The sequence below is a fragment of the Populus alba genome, chromosome 1 (genome assembly GCF_005239225.2).
Source record: "Populus alba chromosome 1, ASM523922v2, whole genome shotgun sequence".
In the NCBI taxonomy this organism is placed as follows: Eukaryota; Viridiplantae; Streptophyta; class Magnoliopsida; order Malpighiales; family Salicaceae; genus Populus; species Populus alba.
The window spans coordinates 45,432,031-45,456,858 of NC_133284.1; the positions used below are offsets into that span (position 1 = coordinate 45,432,031).

At 32.0% G+C, this 24,828-nt stretch overlaps 3 protein-coding genes and 1 long non-coding RNA gene across 4 annotated transcripts; 3 read left to right on the plus strand and 1 right to left on the minus strand.

Annotated features, from left to right (window-relative positions):
• The first annotated feature begins 2,292 nt into the window (after positions 1-2,292).
• Positions 2,293-8,006, plus strand: LOC118038183 (probable hexosyltransferase MUCI70). The gene is made up of 9 exons (XM_073405544.1): positions 2,293-3,127; positions 3,800-3,976; positions 4,408-4,621; positions 4,794-4,903; positions 4,986-5,185; positions 5,604-5,707; positions 6,346-6,533; positions 6,632-6,831; positions 7,592-8,006. Exons 1-9 carry the CDS (start codon positions 2,893-2,895, stop codon positions 7,787-7,789), a joined length of 1,626 nt encoding a protein of 541 aa, XP_073261645.1. The 5' UTR covers positions 2,293-2,892; the 3' UTR covers positions 7,790-8,006.
• Positions 8,007-9,580: 1,574 nt separating this feature from the next.
• On the plus strand, positions 9,581-11,240 carry LOC118038177 (uncharacterized). Its single transcript, XM_035044493.2, has one exon. The coding sequence runs from the start codon at positions 10,391-10,393 to the stop codon at positions 10,823-10,825; it is 435 nt and encodes a 144-aa protein (XP_034900384.1). The 5' UTR covers positions 9,581-10,390; the 3' UTR covers positions 10,826-11,240.
• Positions 11,241-12,273: 1,033 nt separating this feature from the next.
• LOC118038166 (cytochrome c oxidase copper chaperone 1-like) lies at positions 12,274-14,385 on the plus strand. The gene is made up of 2 exons (XM_035044479.2): positions 12,274-12,429; positions 13,925-14,385. The coding sequence occupies exon 2, from the start codon at positions 13,932-13,934 to the stop codon at positions 14,157-14,159; it is 228 nt and encodes a 75-aa protein (XP_034900370.1). The 5' UTR covers positions 12,274-12,429; positions 13,925-13,931; the 3' UTR covers positions 14,160-14,385.
• A 1,083-nt stretch (positions 14,386-15,468) lies between these two features.
• On the minus strand, positions 15,469-17,905 carry LOC140954515 (uncharacterized). Its single transcript, XR_012167867.1, has 2 exons — positions 15,809-17,905; positions 15,469-15,689 (listed from the first exon to the last, which is right to left on the minus strand). It is a non-coding gene; the product is annotated as an uncharacterized lncRNA (long non-coding RNA).
• Between the last annotated feature and the right edge of the window lie 6,923 nt (positions 17,906-24,828).

Consider the following 24,828-nt stretch of genomic DNA (forward strand, 5'->3'; position numbering starts at 1 on the left):
CTATAGTGAAACAACACATGCCTAATATGAGCGCAACTAACCAAACTCATCTTGTCCTCCATAAATATCAACACAACCCCTATAAATAGTGCTCAATATTTTTTTATATATAAAAAACAAAACATTCATCATGTTTCAAAAATCCAGTAAAATGCCATATTTTAGCCAATCAACAACAATTTCAAGTTTATAGCTAATTTGAATGATGGTAACAAGAAATCCCATGCTCTTTTAAATGTTCTAAACATGAACATCTGATAGTGAATAAACCTGTCAAACAAATTGCAAGAATTTAAGGCCAACAAGTAAGAAGAATGATATCTTTAACCATAGTTTTAGGAGTCTCTCCTGCCTTGGTGAGCGGATCTTTGATGTTCTCTTAAAAAGTTGTAGCTATAGCTAATCTCATCTCCTTTAATTCTTCATGATGTCAACTCTTTTTTTGTCTATCAATAACTTTTTGGTCAAAAGCTGGTGCAATTGAGTTGGGTCTTGTTGGAACTTCACTTGGATTGGAAAGCTTGGCATCATAATCAAAATTTGCATATCCATTAATTAATCTTAATTTCAAACCTGATTTAGGTTTTTTTCTTTATAAACTTTTCAATTATGGATTGAAAAAATAGATTTTGAAATCAATTTGGGGGATTTTTTATAGGGTTTTTTAAAAAGATAAGAATAATTGATTTATAACTTGTAACTTAGGCAAAATCACATCACAAGTAAAGAGAAAACAAATCGATTGGATATGGAAGACTAGGCTTTAGTTTTTATGGTATTTTGTGTTCTTAGACAGGAGAGAAGAAATAGATTAAATTTTTAAATCAATTTGGGATTTTTTTTAGGAGCATATTTTGGCTATTTATGTTATATTACATATGAGGGTAGATTTTGGTTATTTATGTTCATAAGTGCCTTTTCAAAATATTTTGCATGTTGGTTTTTTTTGTTTTTGCCCTTTTAGTCTGACAATTCTATGTTTTGATATAAAACTTTATTTAATTCACATTCCAATTCTTGGGTTTGAAAAATAAAAGTCATTGGAAAATTATGGAGGGAGAAAGTAGTGGGTTCACAAGATTTCTATGATAAAAGGTCAAATTTAGCGTCGAAGTGTTTTTCTTGGCATAAAAAGTGTCATTGAGATATTTTTGAGCTTTCATGTTATTAGAAAAAATAGATCAAGGTTAAGATAAATATTTTTTTTTGTACTTTTGAGTCGATTTAGAGGTTTTTAAGTTGATAAATAGATTTATCGAGGTTTAAAGAGTACTTTTGAGAGAAAAAGAATTAAAAATATAATTTTTTAGGTCCTAAAAATCCTAGCTTGATTTTTGACCACCTTCTTGGTGGGTGAAATTTTAACTCACAAATAAAACATCATCTACTTCCTTTTTTAACTCATTAAAAAAGAGTCTAAAGGCATGAATATGGCCTACTTTTTAGTTTTCTTTTTAATTTATTTTTTGATTGAAATTTAATTTTTGTAAAATTAAATAATTTAAAATATTTTAGATATTATTTTATTAAATGCCTTTAAATTTTTACCTTGTTTCCAAAAAAAATATATTAGTCTTTTTACAATATTAGCAAATGTATATTTTTTTAACAATTTATAATGATTTTTTATAATTTTATTCGGTTTCTTTTCCGGATGCATATATTTTTGTTATCATATAATTAAATAAAAAGATAATTTAAAAAAATATAAAATTATTAAAATCAATAAGGTGTGTGACCTTGAATCATGATTTTAGTGAGTTAGCTTAAGTCGATTCAAGATATTTTCATTTCAATATTTAAAAATAATAATGTTATCTTTAATTAATTTTAAACAAAACTGATTTTTTATTAGCTGTCAAGATTGTCTTTGAACTTTCTAAATTAAGCAAGTCATTTCGAATTAATCTTCACATGGTTTAATTTAAAATTCAAATTAGATAAAAAATTAAGTTAAGAGGTTTTAAGAGAAATCCATTTAACACTATCAAAGAATCCACAATAACAATACAAAAATCTTGTTTTTAGTTGTCACGTGTTTTAGTAAAAACGGTTTGAAAATATAAATGATATTTTTTAAAAATTAATTATTTTTATTTAAATTTAATTTTTTTTATATTTTTAAATTATTTTGACATTTTAATATTAAAAATAATTTTAAAATATTTAATTTATTTTTAAACAATTTTTTTTTTAAAAAACCACCACTAATATAATCTTAAATATTATAAAAAATGCAAAAACAATATAAAACACATTGTATCCAGAAAGAAAATAAGAAGACGACTCGCACGCGCACACTGAGAGAGTCAGAATCAGATAATTTACCTGCAAAAACAGAATGATGAACAAAAAAACCCATTTTTGATAAGTTAAGAAAGAATTCAAATCTCGCCCTCGTTGGGTTTCAAATCTCATTTTCGGAGTCAAACCCATTTCTAAAACTTTTTCTTTCTTTTGTTGGCTATTGTAGGTTGCCTTTTGTTAATGTTGAGGTTTTGTTTTGTCTAGTTTGGTATCATAATTCTCTTATGAATCAGTTTCCCATGGAATTCCATTGATTTGATTTATTAGAACAGATAGGTAAGAATTGAATTTCCTTTCGTTATTTGAAAGGATAAATGGGTATTAGTGCATTTGGGATTTGATTGAAATATAAAAACTGGGTTTTGTTTTTAGGAGTAGTTGCTGGTGGGTTTTGCGACTTAGACCCTGATTTTGAGGAAACAGAGGGTTTCTTTCTTTTGGTTTGGCATTGCATAAGGAGAGGGGAAGTAGAGTTGTAGGTATTAAAAATCAGGAGAGAAGCGGGTTTTGGCTTTTGAGAGAGAATGATTTGTATAGGAGAAAAGGTGACATGAGAAGTAGAGTTATTGTTAGTCCAGAGGTACAATGAATGGAGGGTCATTCGGTCAAAGGGGGAGTTATGGATCATTGCCTTGCTACGGAAAATTATCAACTATTGCACGAAAACAATCTTCGAAAATGCCGCCAGCGAGTTCAAGGGACAAGGAGCGGGTTCTCCTGGTTGTTTGCCGGTGCTTGGGGCGTAGAAGAGTTGCAATGTTGCTTTTGGTTGCACTTGCTCTCCTAGTTTTCATCTGGGGTTCCCTTACAGTTAGCAAAGGTATGGTTCAAACATGTGTCCTTTCCTATGATGTAAAATGTTTGAGTGTTTTATGTAATCTTTTGTTCTACCTGTCCTTATATTTTGGTACTGTTGCACTGAGTTACAGGAGGATGAAAGTTTTCTAATTACAAGGAAATAATCACTTAACAAAGGAATAGTTTAGGCACCTATTTATTAGTTCATGATGACTATTCTATAATTAACAGAAAAGATACAATGTAGTAGTGTTTTAAATCTATGAGCATCTTTTAATTTTTCCTGTTGTTTGAATGGGAATGTTTAAGTCCATGTCTTGATAGCAGCTGAATCATGCAGTGGGGGGGGGGGGGAGGAGGTAATGGCCTTGTTTCTATTAGTTCTCATTCTGTGCTCAATCCTTGACAGGAAAGCTGACAGCCAGAGAGTCTTCTTCTCTCTCACTCTCTCTCTATTTTCAATCTTGAATGGAAAGCATACGAAGACAAAGTTGTCTTCTTGAATTTAAAACAGGAGATAATCAATCGATTACAAATATTGATCAGAATGAAAGATTCTGTTATCAAGTTAATTTTCTGCATTTAATTGATGATGTCAAAGTCCTGAAATACTTGGGATTTTTACTGCTATTTGTTTTGCTTTAGACTGGTTGAGGCAATAACTAATGTGCATTTTGTGTTTTGGATGCCCCAGAAACCACAAGTCCAATTGTTAGACCAATGGATAGTATACATTTTGACAACAGTGATATACTAAGCCATCCTTCTGTTGCTTGTCGTTCTAGAGCTAATAGCATATTGGACCATCCATGCCACAAGTTTGCTCTCCCTCCTCCCCCTCCTTCTGGTGGACGACGGTTTGGACCACGCCGTAAGTTTTGGGTTGTTTTGGTTGAAGTGTTCCTTATTTTCTTGTTTTTATGATCATTCTATTAATATATTGGATTGGACCATAAGTTTGAGTTGCTACATCTGTGTCATTTGGAAGTAAAAAATGACTTCTGGCCTGAATGTTACTGAAAGTCATGTATATAATTTTTTTTGCACCAAGAATGTGCTCTCACATTTCTGTAACAGAAAAAACTGGCATGTTTTTGCAATTAATGTTATTATCCTTCTCATCAGTGTTTGGTACAGAAGACCTCTTGCATGTTCAATTGTAAATTGATACAAAATAACCCTCAATACCTTTGTATAAAGTATGCCAAAATCTATACTCTTAGTTGAAGCACAAAAATGCTCACATGCAATTTATTTCTGTTGGTGTTGTATTTACTTTGTTGTCACTCATTTGTTATGCAGCTTGTCCAGTATGTTACATTTCTGCAGAGCAAGCTAGAGCTAGCATTCCATGCTCCTCATCTGCATCACCAGTGCTCCGCAACTTGACATATGTTGTTGATGAAAACCCAATTAAAATTGAATCACATGGAGGTTCAGAATTTGGTGGATATCCTTCTCTAAAGCAGAGGAATGAATCTTCTGATATACAAGAGGCGATGACAGTGCACTGTGGGTAGGAGTCCTTCTCACCTATCATCTTTCTGTAAAATTATAAGCATTGAAGACACTGTTTTGCATGGATCTCATGATCTCTGTCCTCCGTTATTATACAATGTCCTGTAACAAATACGAATAACTTGTTTCTTATAAACACGCATTTTTCTGTTGGCTGTATTTTTTATCAGATTTGTTAAAGGAAATAGACCTGGCCGCCAGACTGGATTTGATATTGATGAAGCTGACCTGATGAAATTGGAAGAGTTCCACGAGGTCATTGTTGCATCAGCCATATTTGGTACTGTTTAGCACTGGACATTCTGCAAAGATTTCTTGTTTTATCCATGTTTTCTACTTTCCTCATCATTGCACTTTCCCAGGGAACTATGACATAATACAACAGCCCAAGCACGTTAGTGAAGCAGCTAGGAAAAATGTTCCTTTTTATATGTTTATTGATGAAGAGACAGAAACATATTTGAAGAATTCCAGTGCCCTAGATAGTAATATGAGGATCGGACTGTGGAGGATTATTGTCGTCCATAACATCCCCTACACTGATGCAAGACGCAATGGAAAGGTCAGTTTGCATGTGTTTGGTTGCTTCCTGCTTCTTTCAGATTTCTCTCTTTAATTTCCTTGGGCATCCAAACCTGGGCTGGTTGCATCACACTTTCTTCTTAATTTTTTTTCTTCCCCTTGTTCTCCTGCTTCTCTGCTAGCTCATTGAAAACAAAGCTATCAGTTTGTTAGCAAATTTCTGTTTATCTCTTGGTGAGTCTTCAAGGAATTTCAATTTTGGTGCTAATCCTAGCATGGCAGAATTTCCTGAATAAATTTCTGTTGATACATTAATCTAAAAGATTTTCCTTTTTGTTTTGGGCTATGATATTCAATAGTACCTCATCCTTCAAGTCATTTTCTTTTCAATTACTGAAAACCTAAAATGTTGCTGCAAGAAGTGATGGATGCTGTCGTTGTGCTATGTAAATGGACAGGTTCCAAAGCTTTTATTGCACAGGCTCTTGCCTAATGTTAGGTATTCCATATGGATAGATGGAAAGCTCCAGCTTGTTGTGGATCCATATCAAGTTCTTGAGAGGTATATTGTTTGTGCTTAAATTAAGTGGTCATTGAATGGAGTCATTCAGATATGTAAAATGGCTTGTGAATTCAGTGCATCTTTTTTTATAATTTTTCTGGTATCTTCAAATTGAGATGTATGGAAATTTTGTTGTACCTGTGTGTGTATACTCATTTTCTTCTGTTATCTGTCACTGTACCAATTTCTGGTCCCAACATGGCATCACTTCAAAAGTTATGAACCATCAAAAGTTTCATTGGTCCATCAATAGGCAACTTATGGGATTCTGGAAAAATGCATGGAAAATATAATTATAGCCGTATGCTCTTTTTATCAGCTGTCTTGCAATGTTAACATTATTACACTGTTATTGATCACCTACATTTTCATTTAAAGCATTCAAAAAAGGAACTGCTTTTCTTGCTTGGAACATGGGAATATCATCTTTCTGTTGGTTTACAGTAACTCATGCTTTGGCAATGTGTTCTGGATATGTTGACTCATGTTAAGACCATTTTTTTAGTGTTAGCATTTACCATATAGATCTTCATGCATATTGCATTTCTGGCCTCCAAGCAGGGAAAATAGGTAGATAGTTTTAGTATAATTGCATAATCTATGTGTTTTAATCATACCCGAGCTGTCCTTTGGTTCAGATTCTTGTGGCAGCAAAATGCCAGTTTTGCAATCTCAAGACACTATCATCGCTTTGATGTGTTTGAAGAGGCTGAAGCTAACAAAGCTGCAGGAAAGTGTGACAATTCATCCATTGATTACCAGATTGAATTTTATAAAAAAGAGGGTTTATCGCCATATTCCAAGGCCAAGCTTCCAATAACCAGTGGTAGGTGTATAATCCTATGTGCGCATGCACACGCGCGCTTCATGTTGTTGAAGATTTGTATTTCTTATGTTTTCTGCTCAATGATTGACCTTTTGCAGATGTTCCTGAAGGTTGTGTTATCATAAGGGAACATATTCCCATCACAAATCTGTTTACCTGCCTGTGGTTCAATGAAGTTGATCGGTTTACTGCCAGAGATCAGTTAAGCTTCTCCACTGTGAGGGATAAAATAATGGCTAAAGTTGATTGGAGCATCAATATGTTTTTGGATTGTGAGAGGCGTAATTTTGTGATTCAGGTACATGTTTATGTGTTGTCTTTCTATTATCAGGGGAGATGAAACCAGTGCATCTAAAACTAAGCAATTTGTTATTGTTCTGCTCTAAATGAACCTTATAAGTGAACTTTTCTAATGAAGTTGGCCAAAAAAGCTGAATGAATTTAATTTTATTGTTATATTAACTTATGTATTTTTTTTCCTTCCATGTTTAACATTGAGCAGCTCCTCTTTCCTCTGTTGAAAGAGGAAAGTATGACAATTTATTATTGGTCTGCTCTATGTTGCCTATTTGTCTTATTTATTATTGGTCTGATTTTAGCCTCAAATGTTCCTTGTTTCCCAAACACACAGTTCTGGCAACTAAATGGATCCTCTGACAACAGTGTATTGAACAAAGCTGTCCAGCTACTATTTTACAGTGCACGAGACTGATCTCTATGGGTGTCTTTGATCCCTTCTCTAATTTTTGATCCTCCAAGTGTTTCTTTGGGTGTTTAATGTGGTTACTCCATGCATTTTATCATGTTCTCCATACAAGTGACATTTGAGGCTAAATTCCTTCCTGGGAGTGCAGGTAGCATGCTTTGACCAAATGATGCTAAAAGCAGGAGCGATCAAATAAAAACAATCTTTAATGGGGATAATTAACTTGGATTTAAAAAATAAAACTCCTATGCTTTGGGATGCTAAATCCTACTACTATTAATTTCTCTGTAACAAAATGCGACTGTTTATGGTACTTTTATGCTCAGCACTTGATTTTTATTTTGACTTGCAGGCTTACCACAAAGATTTATTGGACCACATGCCACCTCCAGTTGCTCATGTTATTCGACATCCACCACCATTACATCGTGATAGTTCAGCTGGGAGAAACCCAAGTAAAAATTCAAGGCGTGGAAGAGATAGGAGATCTGGTTCAAAGCAACACCGCAAGGCTGCTGCAGGTAACAGGGAGAAGCAAACCTTTTTGTAGGAGAGGTAAAAGTAGGTGTTTTTTTTTATTATTATTATTTTCATTATAGTGCGCGGGGAAGATGGATTTGGTTAGAAGTATTTAGAACGACCCAAAAACAAAAGCAACCAAAATTTTGTTTGAAATTATTGATATCTCATATTCTTTCATTGTTGTAAATACTTCATACCAAATAAGTCCACACCAGCTGCAATCATTGAATGCTTCTTGATTTTCATTTACTTGGTGCACGAACATGCATTGGCCATCACTTGTGTATGTTGAAAACGTCAGCTTTCAGGCTTCATGCGTTGTCCAGTTATAGAAATGGAAGATATACTTTCTACGTTGGCCATCACTTGTGTATCTTGAAAATGTCAGCTTTCAGGCTTTATGCGTTGTCCAGTTATAGAAATGGAAGATATACTTTCTACGTTGGCCATCACTTGTGTATCTTGAAAATGTCAGCTTTCAGGCTTTATGCGTTGTCCAGTTATAGAAATGGAAGATATACTTTCTATCCTCTATACAATAAATACCGTGCCATCCTGAGTGGGGAGCGACTATTCCTTGTTCTTAGGAGTGTTGTTCATCTTCTCTTTTGAGCTATTAAGATGCACTGCTTATTCTGCTTTTCTAAGCTTGAATCTGATCTCTTTCCTTCATGTGTTCTTCCAAGGTTTTGGAATGAGTTGTTTAATTCTAGGGCATTTGTAAGAAGAGAGAATCTTAGTGTTTTCAGGCCTACGGAATGTTTTTAAACCAGTGACTGTTCAAGTAAATAGGAAGATTTCTGAACTGGCCTCATCCGTGCTCTTACCTCAATACCAGATTGAAAATTTTGGTATCCTATAGAATCTCATGTTTCTCCACTCTTATCAAATCCTCAACTAAATTCAAAAGCAGGAACTGAAAGTGGAAGGATAGATTATCCTTCAACCCTACAGACAGCACATAACATGAAAGGGTCTCACAGGAGAGGAGAGGAGAGGAGAGGAGAGGAGAGGCCTATCAGCAAGATACAAGTTCCAGTGCTCTCTTTTTCCATGAAAGCAAATTAATAAATGGTGAGAACCGACCATACACTTAAAATAACATACAATGAAGTATACCTGCAAAATATAACAGCTGTATTGGATACAATGAAGGCTTCTTCTCTGTGATGATAATATAATAATGTGGTTTTGTCATTCGATTTGCATACAGAACAGAGCAATACAGCTTGAGATATATTAAAAAGTATTCTATGGATCCATTTTCTCAAGTGCATGCCGAAAGCGCTTTTGACAATTAAAAGCAACCTCAAGTTTTAGCAAGTTCGAGTTAAAACTATAAAGGTTCACACTTTTTAGGCATTGATTCTCATTTTCTGTTAATTATTTCTTACTCTTACAGTTCATTTTATAAACAATTTTCTTAATTCGATGAATAAAAAAATCTTCCTAGTATCAATTAAAATTTGATAACACTTGCTGCTCAGCTAATAAGATGCATCGAAGATGATGTTTAGGTCAACGAATTGTCATGACACTTCCGGTTAGCTTTTTTCTTTTGTTTAAAACTATTATTTTAATAAGTTCATATCAATTTTTTTTTAAAAAAAATTACGCAGACACGATAGAAGTTATATTTATTTCACCCTCTGGAGATTTCTCTGAGGAAGAAAGGTCGTGTGAACTTAATCCTCCTACATGACGATACATGGATTCTAAATTCCAAAAAGCAAAAATAAAAAATTCCAAAAAGAGCTTATCTTCTACATTTAAGATAATTAGAAACACAAAGGGTAGAGGGTAGGCCAGGGAACATGTGACCCACAAATGTGGAATTGCTAAGCACAAGAAGCAAATAAAGGCATAAAAAAAACAAAGGCATTTGTGCATGGGAGGAAGGTATGGTATGGGATTATTGAGAGCAAGAAATCTCCATGGATTGCCACTTAAAAGAATATCAAACACCAAATTATTGCTTTCTCTACCGCCTCTCATACCAAATAAGTCCGAGCCCACAGAATTATTATATCCATTAATTTAGCTCAATTATTATATCACCCAAAAATGTCACATCCAGATCAGCACCAAGAATTTTACCTTTTAAACCCCTCCCCGTTCCTGTTTCATTTCCCTTCAATTTGTTTACAGCTTTAGGGTTTTGGGATGCAAAAGGGTTTCCTGGATCTGTCTCTCAACATCTTGTATTTGAGGTTAGGATCCCAGTCTTTTCTTGGTGGATTAAAGGGGTCATATATTGAAATTTGAGGTGGGGTTTAAGTGGGGTTTTCTTGTTTAAGACACTTTGATTCAAGATTTGTTTTCTAGGTACAATTGGTGGGGGAGATCAAGTTATGGTCTTGATTAATGGGTTTATCTTGGTTTTTGAGTCTTGGGTTGCTATCAAATTCTGGGCTTTAAATCTTGATCAATGATTCGATCGTCTCTCTTCAAGATCACACATTCAAAAAAGTAGGTTTGAGGGCTCTTTCAATAGTGTCGATGTTACTCTTTTCTTGTATTGTGCTTTGGTAGCTATGGTTAAAGGCCTTTTCTTGTTGGGTTGAACCATTGTTTCTGATAGAGTTAAAGAAAGGAGAGGGGAAAGTAGTTCTTTTTGGTGCTTGATTAAATGGGATCCTCTGGCTTCTTTCCGATATGTATGCTTCATTCTGTGATAGCTCTAACTTGTGGAGCTTTGATGATGTTTTACACAAATGAGGCCACTGTGTTTGGTCATGGCATTGAAATAGCTACAAAGCTTAAAGGTTCAACACCACATGACCAACTCCTGATCCAAACCTCTGATTCCTTTTCTGGATTGCTATTGTTTGCCATTGGTTTCCTTTTGTTCATGGTGGCATTTGTTAAGGACAGAGAGTTCCAGAGTTTCTTTGCTAAAGGTTGTGTCTTGCTACATGTTTCAATGGCTTTCTGGAGGATTTACTTTGAGAGGAACCTTGAAGATCTGGCTCGTGATTTGCCTAGACTTGTTGTTGGTGACATTGCATTGGCTCTTTCTTGGGTTTTCTTTCTTGTTTATTCTTGGAGAGAGAAGTATGATTAGCAGCAAGCTACAATGGTCAGATAGCCACTCCATCATCGAATAAATTTGAGCTGTTATTGGTGTAGCATTACGGATTCTGCCAAGTGGGATCTTTTATCCTGGCTCTGTTCTGTAAATTACAGGGTGAATCTTGAACTTTAAAGAAATGGAGGCAAAGCATGGATCGGATCCTTGGTTAGTGCGCGTTTTAAATTCTTGATTGGATCTTGAACAAGCTTGGATTCCAAGAAAAGCTGGAGATGAGATCTGGGGGCTGCCATTTTGTTTTTAATTGAGAATCTTCAACTTGAGAAGTTTCTTGCACTTGCTGTGGTGCCTCTGTGGGCTTCTTGTATTGAATTTCAATGGCATTTGTAAATCAACCTTCTTCAAATAGATATTTGATAATAATTAGAAATGTGAAAGTTTACTCGCTTGCTGCCATCTCTTACTTTCCTGGCAATGTTTTCTTGCTGTTTTTCAAGTCTATTTGATTTACTGATATTGCAATTTGCACGCATCAGCAGCTTTAAGTTTGGGACAAAACCATGCCAAGACATTTCCAGGATCATGTTAAGCAATCCGAGGGAGGAATGATTTGTCTAATTAATCAAACGGCAAGAACTGTAAATGGAGTCACACCAACTTTTATTTTTTTATTTCTTGGTTATATATGTTATATGAATTCTCATCATATAATATCATATTATTCGAGCTATCTTTTCCGTTTCAAGAATAATTTTTTTTAAATTAATTATTTTTTAATATTTTTATATTATTTTAATATAATGATATTAAAAATAATTTGTTTTTATTTATTATTATATTTTTTGAGCTTTTTTATATTTATGTTTTAAAAGTGTTTTTTTTTAATTATTATTTTATTATTATTTTTATTTGCTTCAAATTAATTATTTTTTGGTGTTTTTATATTTTTTTTAATGTTTTAATATTAAAATAAAATTTTAAAATAAAAAAATTAATATTTTAATATATTTTAAAGTAAAAAATAATTTAAAAAATTATTATTATTACAAACAGGTTTTTAATCTCTAATTTATTAAAGATTGATCTTGATATTTGTTGCAAATGTGAAAGGAAAAAAAAAAAGAGTTATCAAGAAGGGCGATCATAGGACTTCCTATCTTTTCCGATGCTGAAATTTTATCATTCTAATAATAATAATAATTATTCCTACAAAAATAAAATTTTGTTTTTGGAAAATAACCCTTAAATTTATTTGTTTGGAAAACTAAAAACTGCTGAAAATTATTTTTAGTTGGTTTGAGAGTGTGGTTATTTTTTTTAAAATATTTTCAGTTTAAAAATATATTAATTTTTTTAAAAAATTTATTTTTTACATAATCAAATCAAAATAATTAAAAAAAATTAATTTAATAATAATAAAGCTTCTGTTTCAGCCGCAATCCGAGTGCTTATTCTACGTTAAAAAGAAAAGTATATGCTGTTATTGGACCATGAAGGCTCGGCCCACGAACGCCACAACTTCTTGTCTAGGACCCGTTTCTTCCTTCTTCTTCTCTCTCTTTGAAGTTTCTAGCATTCAACCACAGCAGAAACCCTGCAGAGCCCCAACTCCTGAAACCTTTGACAAAATTCTAACGGTAGCTATTCTTCTCTTTTGCTCTTTCTATGTTTCCTTGTGTTCATCTGTTCCGTTATTGTCTTTTAAGTTGTAGATGGTCTGTTATGGTTTAGTGTTTTGCTTTGTTTCTGGTTTTATTATTTGAATAAACTTTTTTCTTGTTCATTTTCAGAATTGCTATTTGCTTTTTTTTTTCTTTAATTCTAATTGTTATGAGGAGAGGTCATCAAAAGCTCAAATGGTTTTATCTTGAAGATGATTTTAGTCAAGAATGCAATTTTGTTACTCGAGGAAAATGAATTATTTATTTTTTTAAAAAAAGAAGTTTGGTTACTTGAAGTTATTGATGCTTTCGTACTGTTGGTTCTGAACTTGGGTGAAGCGCGATTTTGAACTTTATAAGTTTCTAATTTCTGTATGTTGATTTTGGGTATATAGTTAGTCAGTTGCATAGAGTACTGCTATATAACACAAAAATAAGTTTGCGAAAAGTTCACAAGCAGATAAAGTGGCCAGAGAAGTGATTTCGTTCAACTTTTGGGCTATTTATTATTTGTGTCCCTTCTGTCCTATTTGTTACAAAATATTCGTGTTATACAGCTTTCTTCAATTTGGTAACTGAGAAGCTTGGTTGAGTCAAGTTCCTTGATTTAAAAAGAAATGGGGTGTCTTTTTCGAGTGGTTGTCTCTTTCCCTTGAACCCATATATAAGTGCATTTATATTAGGCTTTTGTGATCCATTGCTTCTCATGACTGTGTCAGAATCAGATTCATCGGTTTGATTGAGTATAATGCTGACAGATTTTTGGCCAAATGTCTAATTTTTATGCGGGCAAATGGGAATATGAACAAAAACAAACCTTTCATGTTGTTGATTTAGCACACGGAGTACTTAATCAGATCTTAAGTTTCCGTCTTAGGAAGCAAAACAGCACTTTATGGTATGGCAGTGTTTCAAATTGTTTGATGGAGTCGGATATTATACTGAACTGCTTGTGCTATGAGCTGCATTAGAAGGATGATTAGGGATCCCTTTGAAGGAAAACAAATTGGGATATGAGTAAATCTCATATGGTCGAGGACAGTCATGCAATGGAACATATGAACAAAAAAATTGAATTGTTTTAGTGGAGTTGATTGATTGGACAATTTGTAGAACAAGGACTCTAGGTGGCATAGGCATTTATTGGCAAAAAGACAGAAAGGAAAGGTGCACTTTTTTCTGATGAAGAAATAGATGTCTCTATTCACAACAGAAAAAATCTCCTCTTTTTTATCTGATGAACCAAGCAATTGCAAGCAGCTAGTAATGAACAACAAGCAATACAGTAATGAAGAAATAGATGTCTCTCTATTCACAACAGAAAAACTCTCCCCTAGTGAATTGTATAATCATTGGAATTATAACAACGAAAAAAATCTATGTAATGAGTTTATAAATAGAGTAGAGGCTCTTGAATGATTTTCTTCATTCCTTTCTTTATTTCTTTATGCCTTACATGTGTTTTCTGCAGATTTGTGATGGGTGGACTGCCTTTGCAAAATGCTTCCCCTGCCCCGGTTGTAAGCCAGGTGTCAGTAATTACAAATTCTACTAAAGAATCAAAGCCCAAGAAGAAGATCTGCTGTGCTTGCCCTGAAACTAAGAAACTAAGGGACGAATGCATTGTGGAGCATGGTGAAGCTGCATGCGCAAAATGGATTGAGGCTCATCGACTGTGCCTCCGTGCTGAGGGCTTTAACATTTGAGCTTGGTAGATATGGTTTAGTTCATAAATCAATACCATTTTGGAATATAGAATACTTGTTTTGGAATTACACATACTGAATACGAGGAATAAAGCTAGAAAACACAGGTTTTCTTGACATTTTGTACGTACAGTTATTTTTATCTTCTTGAATTATGATTTCTTTCCTTCCTCTGTGACAATTGAAAATGATCAGAATCCTTGGATGGGGTTGATATTGTGTTGTCTCTTCTCTTTGTCAGTGTTATCTGATTATTTTTTGAACCTGTGATTTTACAGGCAGAGGAAAGTTGTTCCTCTGATGTATTGCATTCCTTACATGCCAATAACTCTCCCATTTGTGATTCCTTCTTTAAATTCCATTACGGTGTTATGTATTGTTCTGAACTTCTGATGATAGTTTATAGACTCTCATCTCGTACTTATGCAAGCTTATCCACACATGTTGATTGTTGCCAAGGATGAAGTGAAAAGTTATAATCTGAAGTGTATTGTCCAGAATTAGACATTCTCATCAACTTTGCTGCAACCTGAATTATCCTCTTTGTCACTTTTGAGCCATTAGATCTCCCTTGAACTCAAGTGAGCTTGACGAAGGGCTGAGAAGCAACTCCGAGAGGATAACTCTGGTTTAGAACGTCTAACTTGGACAACGCATCTTCAGACAATAACATCTCTTATCGTCTCATTTCATCTTTTGCAGCTTCTAATCACTGCATGCCAGGCCAGTTCTATCTTCTTTGTCAATATCGAGAACCGATTCTCCGAGTTTTATAAATTGCGAGTTCTATCTTTTTTGTTCATTGCTTCCTATGCTAGTTGTCATTTAGTTCAGAGAACAGATTCTCCTATTTTTTTTTTCCTTTATCTGTGTCCATTAGCTATAAAATGGAAAAGGTAAAATAAGAAGAGAAATCTACACGTGTGAGTTCAAATAGTTGGTTGACTGCAAGAATTTCAAACTGGAAGACATATAAGGTCATCTTTCATGCCCTTTCAAAGCTTGTACACTACATTACAGATTGTTTGCCAAAACTTCAGTGATGAAACAGGAAAATGGAAAAAACTCAGTCTTCTTCTCATGTTTCTTTTACGTTTTATGTATGTAGTCAAGTGATAAGTTTATGCCCCTCCTTTATGGTATTTGCACTATTTTGATCGTTCTGCATAACCGATTATTTTTTATTCTGTTTGGTTTTTTTTTTTTTTTAAAAAAAAGACTAAACCAAAAGTTTTTATTATTTTAAATTAAAAACCAAAACTGGTTCAAACTAATTATTTTTTGTTCGTTTAGTTTTAAAACTATTGAGTGTTAAATCCCCTGCTGTGAATCACTTCATTCCAATCCAGAAATAGCATATTATCCCGAACGTAAATAATAGGAGTAATAGCATAAAAAGAAAGAAAAAAAAAACATATTTTCTCCCGATGGAAGCGTAAGTTTCTTCAATAGGCTTTGTCAATTGCAGAAGTGTTCCACCAGCATCCAACAATAATGCATCATATGTTTTTTTAACAGACTCTATTGCTCCTGTAATGTAAAGAAACAAAGTGAACGAATCTGATCTATTGAATTAGTGTACGCATCTATATATATGTACTAATAAATAAATAAATAAAGCACTAAGTAGAAGGGAAAAGTGACCAGACCAGCAGAGTGGATGGCAATGGAAGAAGAGCTTGATAGCTTCAATTTGATAGGTTTCAGAGCTGTAAGCAAATAGTTCCCATGAGATTGGCCAAATGGGAAATGGAGATTTAGGAATGGAATTGAGCAAAATAAAGAAAGTATACCTTTAAAGATTGCTAGATACCTTTGTTTTTTCTTTAGACTTTGAACCTTAAAACTGGAGAAGACAAGAAACCAGAGAAGGGGAGATGCGAGAACTGAGATAGAGAGAAAACCTGGAGGAGGGGGGCGGCTGGGCTTGACTTGGCCTTTAGAGTTAGAAGAAAAGTTTATATTTATACTGTTTTTCTTTCAGTGGTGGTTCTCTTGGTCACCCCTAATTACCATGTCGTGGAACAAATTAGGATAAGAGTTGTGTTGATCTCAAATAAGCTGATGCCGTCGTACCAGAGAGCTCAAGAAGAAAAAAACTGAGGAGTTCTAGGGAAGATGATACACAGACTAACCTTGAATTTAGAACAGTACGAGTTGGCAAAGAAGGAACAAAACTAAAATGCATGGTAAGTGATTTAAAATTGTGAGAATGAAATCAGGATTCAATAATTTTGTTTTGAATTTGATGTTCTTAATTCCATTCTTCTTCCCCCGTGTCTCCAACCCGACGGTGTCTTGTTTCTGAATATGAAAGCAGGATTCAATGATTTTGCTTTGAATTTGCTGTAATCAAAGCAAAAGAGGAACTGCTGGCATGCCCTGAAACTAAGAAACTAAAACACGACAGCATTTTGGAGAATGGTGAAGCTGTTTGTGTGAAATAGGTTAAGACTCATTGTCCAGTGAGGACTTCAACATTTGGCAAATGAATATTACTTCGAGCATAGAACAGATACGAGGAATAAAGCTAAAAACCGCAACTTTGCTTGACCTTTTCATCTCTTAAATCATTTTTTTTTTTTGAAACTCCACTAACAATTGAAAATGGCCAAAATGCATGAGTGAGGCCTTGATACTGTGTTTGTCTCATCTCTTTGTCGATGCTTTATTCTTGTCTGTACCTGTGATTTAACAGGTAGACTAAAGTTCCTTTCTCCAATGTATTCCATTCCTTAAGATGCCATTGAAGTCTTCCATTCATTTATGATTCCTTCTTCATATTCCTTAATCAATGGTGTTAGATATTTTTCTCAGCTTTTGTTACGATGGTTATTGACAGTTTATCATAAGGAGATCTAAAGGTCTTCTAACCCTTTCCCTGATTTCTTCTGTTCATCTTTTACGACCACTAATCATTGCATGCCTTGCTAGTTGTATGATCGAACAGTTGCTGGCCAGGTTACCTACTTTCTTGTGATCCTTTTGAGTATTCTCTTTCGCAGTCACTTGAACATATTGCTGGCCATGCCGTTGCTCTTCGGGTTCAGAGATCTCAGTTTAGATTCTTCCAGTTTAACTTTCTTTTGCTTTTGGGTTTATCTTTTATGATTTCTGATTGCTGCGTGACATATTTCCTGTGGAATCTTTTAGGTTTTGTGTGCATTAGCAGAAAATCTAAGGGAAAAAAAAAAAAAAAAACAACTTGACACGATCCCAACGAAGAAGAGTTGATTGCAAGATTGTGGACTGGGAAAAAAACTGATTTCTTAAGCAATAACGATCTCAAATTAACTTGAATAATTATTGTAATGCTATCCGATTGTAATTCGCTGTGGTGAAGCTATGCTTTCACGCATCAAATTTTATGCCATTTGATCACAAAGCATACCGCTTGATAGGCTATGAACTCTAGATTAATCGAGTTCTGCAATATTCTTCTTGCTCTGGTAGTCTAGGTCTACTTTAGCCATGGAGATGATATAGTTGTTAAGTAAATGATTAGAAAGATGAGAGAAGCGGAGTACTGCACTAATTATAATACTTCATTAAAACCACACCAGAGGCCACGGACATGGCCAATAGATAACAATGAAGAAGACACAAAGTAAAGACACTCACGGACACTTTTGTTTGTTCACTCCACACCCACAAGTACAGAAGAACACAGATTATTTATCACAAATTACATTATTAATCAGCTCCCAATCCCACATCACACATGGTAGTTGATGTGCTTGCTTAATGACCGCATGTGCAGGTAGTGCAAGTGCAGCCAGTACCGCACTTGCACTTGCCATCGTTCTCAGCTGCTGGCACCTCCATGACTACGGAGGAGACATAGCTGCAAAAACAAATTAGACTCCATTGTATTAGCATCGTGTTCCCATGTCCTTCATTATCAACCTTTAACTGACGAGCCAAAAATGTTTAGGAATAAAGCAATATATTATATATATTATTCATTCTGCTAGCTTATTAATCATCAGTGCATCCTTAAGCTTCAATCATCTCTCTCTACGCTAATTAAGACTGCGACAACAGGACTTTAAAGATAGAGATGCGAAAGTTACTTCTTCTCAGTCTCGACGATGCCAGCAGAGTAGCTGCTTCCCTTCTTGCTGCAAATTAATCACAAATTGCGTTGGATGAGAGAGCAGCTAGCATAATGTAAGCAGGAAAGCCATGGAGAAACATGAACTACCTATTATACAGCTTGCACAACATATATAAACCATAAACAAGCAAGAACTGCTTAATCTGGTTTGCAGAAGAAGGGGAGAAGAAGAAGAAGAAGAATTCTTACACACACTGGGTCTTGTCAGCGCAGTCGCAGGTGTCGCAGGCGCTAGACATGATGATTGATTGATTAAGCTTAGATGGATGATCTAAAAGACTCGGGGTATGAATGTGTTCTCTGTGTAGCTTAATGAGTTGTTATATCTCCAAGCCCTGCTCTATTTATAGAAGGAGAGAGGGGCATCAGTAATGGCTGCGATGAAGAGAAAGGGCAATTGTGGGACCCTCTTAAGGCATGAGAGAAGCACACTCTTCTTCTTGAGGAACCGTCCGAAGGAATCTTGATAATGGAGGTAGGGTTTGGCCATCTTTCCACCTCTCATGTCGACCTCATTTCTCTTTTTCTATATATGTAAAATTATCATGAATCTTCTGTCATTTTTCAGGGAAGATGTTAGCCCCACGCTTAAAAATCTTTTTTTTTTTTTTTGGGTAATTCGGGGTGTTCGGGTCAGCTTGCGCGCATTATAACTAATTTCTAAACTCACTGAACATCCTGCAAGGTCAGTAAGCATGTAAAGCACTGCGAGGATGACAGGCGTACATAAATGAAACTTGAACCCTAATATAAAAGAAGAGAACAAGTCCCTCCAACTACTAAGCCACAACCCTACGTGTCCCACGCTTAAAAATCTTCTTTAGCCTAGCAGTGGTTCTAGGCGCTTTAACGGTCCATTTGACAACTTCTTCCATCTTTTTTTGTTTGTGAACTGATTTCTCACTTATCGTTGTAATTTGCTTGTTTTTTCTTTTCTTTTTGGTTTCCAAACTATATAAATGGCCTTTGTTACGCCGCGTGCAAGATATAATATTTTCAACATGAAAATATAATATTCAGGTGATGATAATTCAAAATAAATTAAGTTAAATTTACAAAAACATGACCAAAATAATTATTAAATAAAATTTTTTTATTGATATTTTTTTACGTGTAAGAGTAAGGATGTGAAGTATTATGATGTTACGAGCTTAGAAGATGTAAAATGTTGTTTTCAAAAGAATATAATTAAAGTAAAAACAATAAGTATATGAGGTTTTTTTATATATATAATCAACCCAAATTAAAAACAAAACTAACAGTAGCTGTAACATTTATTGTGCCCCCAATATAGTCGTTCGCACAATGGTATTGTGAATTATATTAATATGGCTTTATGTATTGAGATATATTTTTTTACTTTACATGCTCTTACGTAATAAAAATTTTCAAAGAATATTCTAGTATTAAATTAAAAATTGATGTTATAAAATATATAATTTTAGATCTTAATTAAAAAAATTAAAATAATAAGGATTATATTTAACATAAAATACAAAATCCTTTTTTAATTTAACTATTCAAAAAACGCATAAAACTTCACTTTGATTTATAAATTTTTGATTTAAGTATTATTTGTTCTCTATTATTTTAGCTTTTTAGATTTCAATCACAAAATTCATTTTTTTCAAGTTTCATTAGATGTTTATAGAGAAAAAAGACAATCATCAAAAAAAATTAAGGAGAGAAAAAGTATTTGGTTAGTGATATTTCAGTTAAAAAAAATTAATTTTTAATATCAATAATTTTATTTCAAAAAGAGAAGTTCGATAAAAATAGATTTTTATCAAAACTCATAAATTTTGTTCTAATTCAATTTGATTTATATTGTTAAACCAATTAAATAATGTTTTAAGCTTGAAAATAACTATATAGAGGTTTTTAGAGTGTTTTTAAGTAAAAACAAAATGAAATTAGAGTTATTGGAATCTTAAAAACTTGGACCCTCAACTTTCTGATCATTTCTGGTGGTTTTAATTTGGATAAAAAAAAAATATTATATGTCATCAACTATTCTTTAAAAACAAAAGATGGCATATCATTTATTCATTTTAAAAAAAAAAGTAGGCGTGCGTACTAGCTTTCCAGGCCCATATGTGTTTGAGTTTTTTTTTTTAAGTCAAACATAATTGATCTTTTTGTTAAATAGACTCTAACTTTATATATATAATTTAAATTTTTAGAATAAAATTCTCTTGAAATAAATTTATTAAAATGATAATTGAAAAATTATCTAGTTATGTCATATTTTTCAAGAAGATTAGAATTTTTATGGTAATATTAGCAATTACTCTATGAATAATTATATATTAATCTAAAATGCAGAATTTTTTAAAACATTTGCTCATTAATATTTAATAAGGATAGAATATCTATTTTTTTTATTAACTTATTGTACATTTTTTATAGATGTTTTTAAGATTTATCATTTTTATTTTTATTAATATATGTGTGTAAAAATAGCAATTCATGATATTTTTTATTAAAATTTTCTTTCATGATCATAGTAAGTTTTTATTTTAACATGTTTTTTTTCAAAATCTAACAAAGAAATGCATGGATAAGAAAAGAGATTTTTTTTTATAAAAAAAAAAATTACTTTTCTCTCGACTTCAAGTCATTAGAGTTTTTTACGAATATATTTTTATTCATACTAGTTAGTATGTAACTATGGAAGCTTATTGAAATTTAAAGGTTTTTTTAAAACTTTTTGTTTGTTAGGGAAGTAAATTTACATAGAAAATGATTTTTTTTTTTTAAGAAAAATAATCAATTTCAAATGTTCAATTATATAATGGAAATTTTGTCATAAATCATTTTCTTCATATTTAATTAACCATTTCTTGCAAAATAACATTTTTAAAAAAGTAGAATTGCTGAGTAATTAACTATTTTGTAGGCCATGCTTATCCATTAGAGAAAGGAATTACTTTATATAGTTCAATTGTCATTATCTTTTTTTTTTTTCCCAAAAAGTATCGAGTTCAAATTTTTTTTATAATAAAAAATGACTTTACCATGTTTCATTGTGCCATAAAAAATGGGTTGGATTTTTTTTTTTTAATTTTCGGTTTCCATTAAAAAATAAATTACAAAAACTTAACATGTAACATGTAAAATGAAATTCATTACTCGGATGGTTTTTTTAAATATAAATAATTCTACAAATAAAAATAAGAGTGAGATGTTTTAACGAATGAAAAAAAAGAAGATAAAAAGTACTTAAGAAGAATGATATATAAACTTCAAAATAGTTTAAAATAGTGTTGTAAAAAACACAAAACATATAGAACACTTTGGGTTTATTTGGAAATATAATTGTGATTTTTTTAAAGTATTTTATCATTTCATAAATGTATCAAACTAATATATATTTTATATATATATATTTTAAGAATTATTTTTTAATATCAACGCTGTCAAAAACAACTCAACCCAATAGCTTAAGCTATTAGGTAAGGTTCCAGAATTTGATTTATATTATTTTTAACACACCCCTCAAGTGAAAGCTTTTTTGGACTTGAAACTTGCATAAATTCACATTATCTTGTGCTTAATTTTTATCAAATTTTTATCAAATAAATGAGAGTGGTGAGATTTGAACTCGTGACCACTTGGTCATTAAGACTCTAATACCTTGTCAAAAAACCAACTCAACCCAATAGCTTAAGCTATTAGGTAAGGTCCTAGAATTTGATTTATATTATTCTCTAATAAACGCATTAAAATGATCTAAAAATATAAAAAATATTAATTTAAAAAAAAAAAAATTTAATTTTTTTTTTAAAATATTTTTAAAATACAAAAACAAATCAGAGTAAATAAAAGGTTTGTGTATACTCAATGTTTCTACTGTAAATATAATTTACCTTTCTAAACGTCTATTACTCAATAAAAAAGAAACCAAAAGTTATCTTTATAAATAAACTATTTAATAAAAATTAATTAAATACTACGTTTTCTTTATTTGAATGATAAATAGGAAATCGAAACCTTTTTCTAAACAACAATAAACATCACGACGAAGCTCTTCTTTCTTAAGAAAAAAAGAGTCATTTTCAAGCCTGTCGTTGGGTAAGTGGTATCATGATTGATTCTCTTTTGGGACCTCACGACTCTGCACAAGTGGATAGAAAGTGACTCTCTTCAGCCATGTGACTAGCTAGCTAGGAGAGAAAAATTAATGAAATTAAATCAAAGATGCCCTTTTTTAATAGATTTAGGTTATTTTATTTAAAATCAATTTAAGTTAAGGCCACTTGAATTATGATTTAAAATTCTAAATTAACAAAAGATTTCAAGAATAAGTAAGGTATATTTATCAATTATGCTTTTATAAAATAAAAATTGCTTCCACTTAACAAAAAAACTCAAGTAAAAAAATAAAAATTATCCAAGGCTTTACTTGTTAAACGTATAAAAAAAATATTTTAAAAAATTCAATTTATAATTTTGTTCAAAATCCATATTCATCTTCGCTTGATTTTTATTTTATTTTTACATTGTTTTGAGGAAAACCTTAATAAAAAAATTTAGCTATGATGTTATTAGAAATTGATAAAAAAAACTCATAGTGTTTGATATTGATGAGAACTTTAGTGTGTGTTTAGTTTAGAGATATAATGGTTTTTTTAAAAAGATATAATTATTTTAAAACACAAACCACATCTTACAAAAGTAAAAAATACAAGTTTTTTTTTATCTAGATCTTACAAAAAAAAAAAAATCACACCACCAAACCAAACACCCTCTCAATTTCCATAGTGCCTTTTATTTATTTTTGTTTTTCTTTGTGTGTCTTTGACTTGCTATAGCCCAGCACCTTGTGCTTGCTTACTTAAATTGGTGTGAGTTTTTTTATATATATTATGGTGTGGTTGGCAATATTTCAATATTTCTTTTCATAATTTCAAAGAAATCGCTGGAGATTAGTTTAATTTATCAAGTTTCATATCAAGACACAAAAATCTTCATAAACATTTTTGAATACTTTTTTTCTTTTTTTTTAAGTTTCGTATATTTTCTTTTCCTAAACATAAAAATCGGCACAAACATCCTCAAAAACTTGTTGAATATTTGTTTTTATATAGGGACTCTTCTCACTTTGTTTTTTTTTTACATGGGGTATGATATGATTTTTTGAAGGGATAAGAATTTTAATGTGAATTAAGTTGCATGTTCATTAAAAATAGCAGAGACAAGGGGTTGATAAGAGTCCCGGTTCCTATAAGAAAATTGTTTTTCAGCCTCTCTCCTAATAATATTTATATTTTTAATCCAAATATTAAAACAATTAAAATCTTAGCTCCTTTTAATTTTATTTTCTGGCTCTGTTCTTGCTCATTAGCTATAAAATAATTAGTTAATTCTTAGTCCACTACAAACATGGCTATATATTTTGACTTATCATAACCATAACTTTTCTTGAGAAATGCAATAGTTTTACTACTATATATATATATATATAATATATATATATATATATATATATATATATATATATAATCTTTGATGAATAATTTCTTATAATGTAAATTGGTTGTATTTGGTTTTTACAAGGAAAATGATTTTTTTTTCCTTCATATAAATAAGGTTATCAGCAACATTAGACTCAGGGTCGTAATGAAAAGTTTTAGACTGGTATTAAGATTTTTAATGCCTATTATTTTATCTTAGAACTTGAAAGTTTAATAATATATTTATATTTTTATAACTTTCAATATAGATCTTTGGGCATGTAAGATTATAGTAAAATATAAGAAAATCAACTAAACTATAAAGAAGGACCGGTCATTGCCTAACACCTGACTAGAGCACATTAGACCTTAGTTTTTTTTTAAAAAGTCTAATAAAATCTTTATTATTTTAGCCTTTCAAAGTTTAACGCATATATTGATTTTTTTTTTTTACATGATTTTTTTTTTAGTTTTGTTAAAAAACATTTTCAACTAAATAGCTTAAGCAAAAGTTCTCTAATATATCCCCTCAAGTAAAAGCTTTTTGGACTTGAAACTTGCATAAACTCATATTATCCTGTGTTTAATTTTTATCAAATAAATGAAGATAGTGAGATTCGAACTCGTTACTATTAGGTTATCAAAGCTCTGATACTATTTTAAAAAACAATCTTAATCAAATAGTTTAAACTATCAGGTAAGGTCTTAGTATATGATTTATATTATTCTCTAACAAATTTTACGTGAGTGTGTTAAATTCTTACATGAGAAAATTTTATATATATATATATATATATATATCTAAACATTTAGAAATGGATCCATATCACTAGCTTCTATAGATATGCATCCATAAACATTTAGAAATTTAAATATAAAGAATTGGAACTAGATATGGATGATTTTGAAGTGACAACGAAAGAGAAAAAGACCAGACAAAAACCAATGGATCGGCTTGCAATTGCTTCTCCTGGTTGCCAACTTTATTCTCTCAATTTTCTGGGCGAAGAAACCACAGCCTTACATGCATGTTTCCAACCTTTTTATCCACAAGATGGAAAAGAAAGCAGGCTTGTCCTCTTCATTTCCTCTCCTA

Excerpts from the sequence above, each read along its gene's own strand:
- LOC118038183 (XM_073405544.1), top strand. The coding sequence starts at position 2,893 with ATGAATGGAGGGTCATTCGGTCAAAGGGGGAGTTATGGATCATTGCCT. Across the intron at positions 3,128-3,799 it reads TTCCCTTACAGTTAGCAAAG|AAACCACAAGTCCAATTGTT; the intron begins GTATGGTTCAAA and ends TGGATGCCCCAG. Across the intron at positions 6,832-7,591 it reads GGCGTAATTTTGTGATTCAG|GCTTACCACAAAGATTTATT; the intron begins GTACATGTTTAT and ends TTTGACTTGCAG.
- LOC118038177 (XM_035044493.2), top strand. The coding sequence starts at position 10,391 with ATGGGATCCTCTGGCTTCTTTCCGATATGTATGCTTCATTCTGTGATA.
- LOC118038166 (XM_035044479.2), top strand. The coding sequence starts at position 13,932 with ATGGGTGGACTGCCTTTGCAAAATGCTTCCCCTGCCCCGGTTGTAAGC.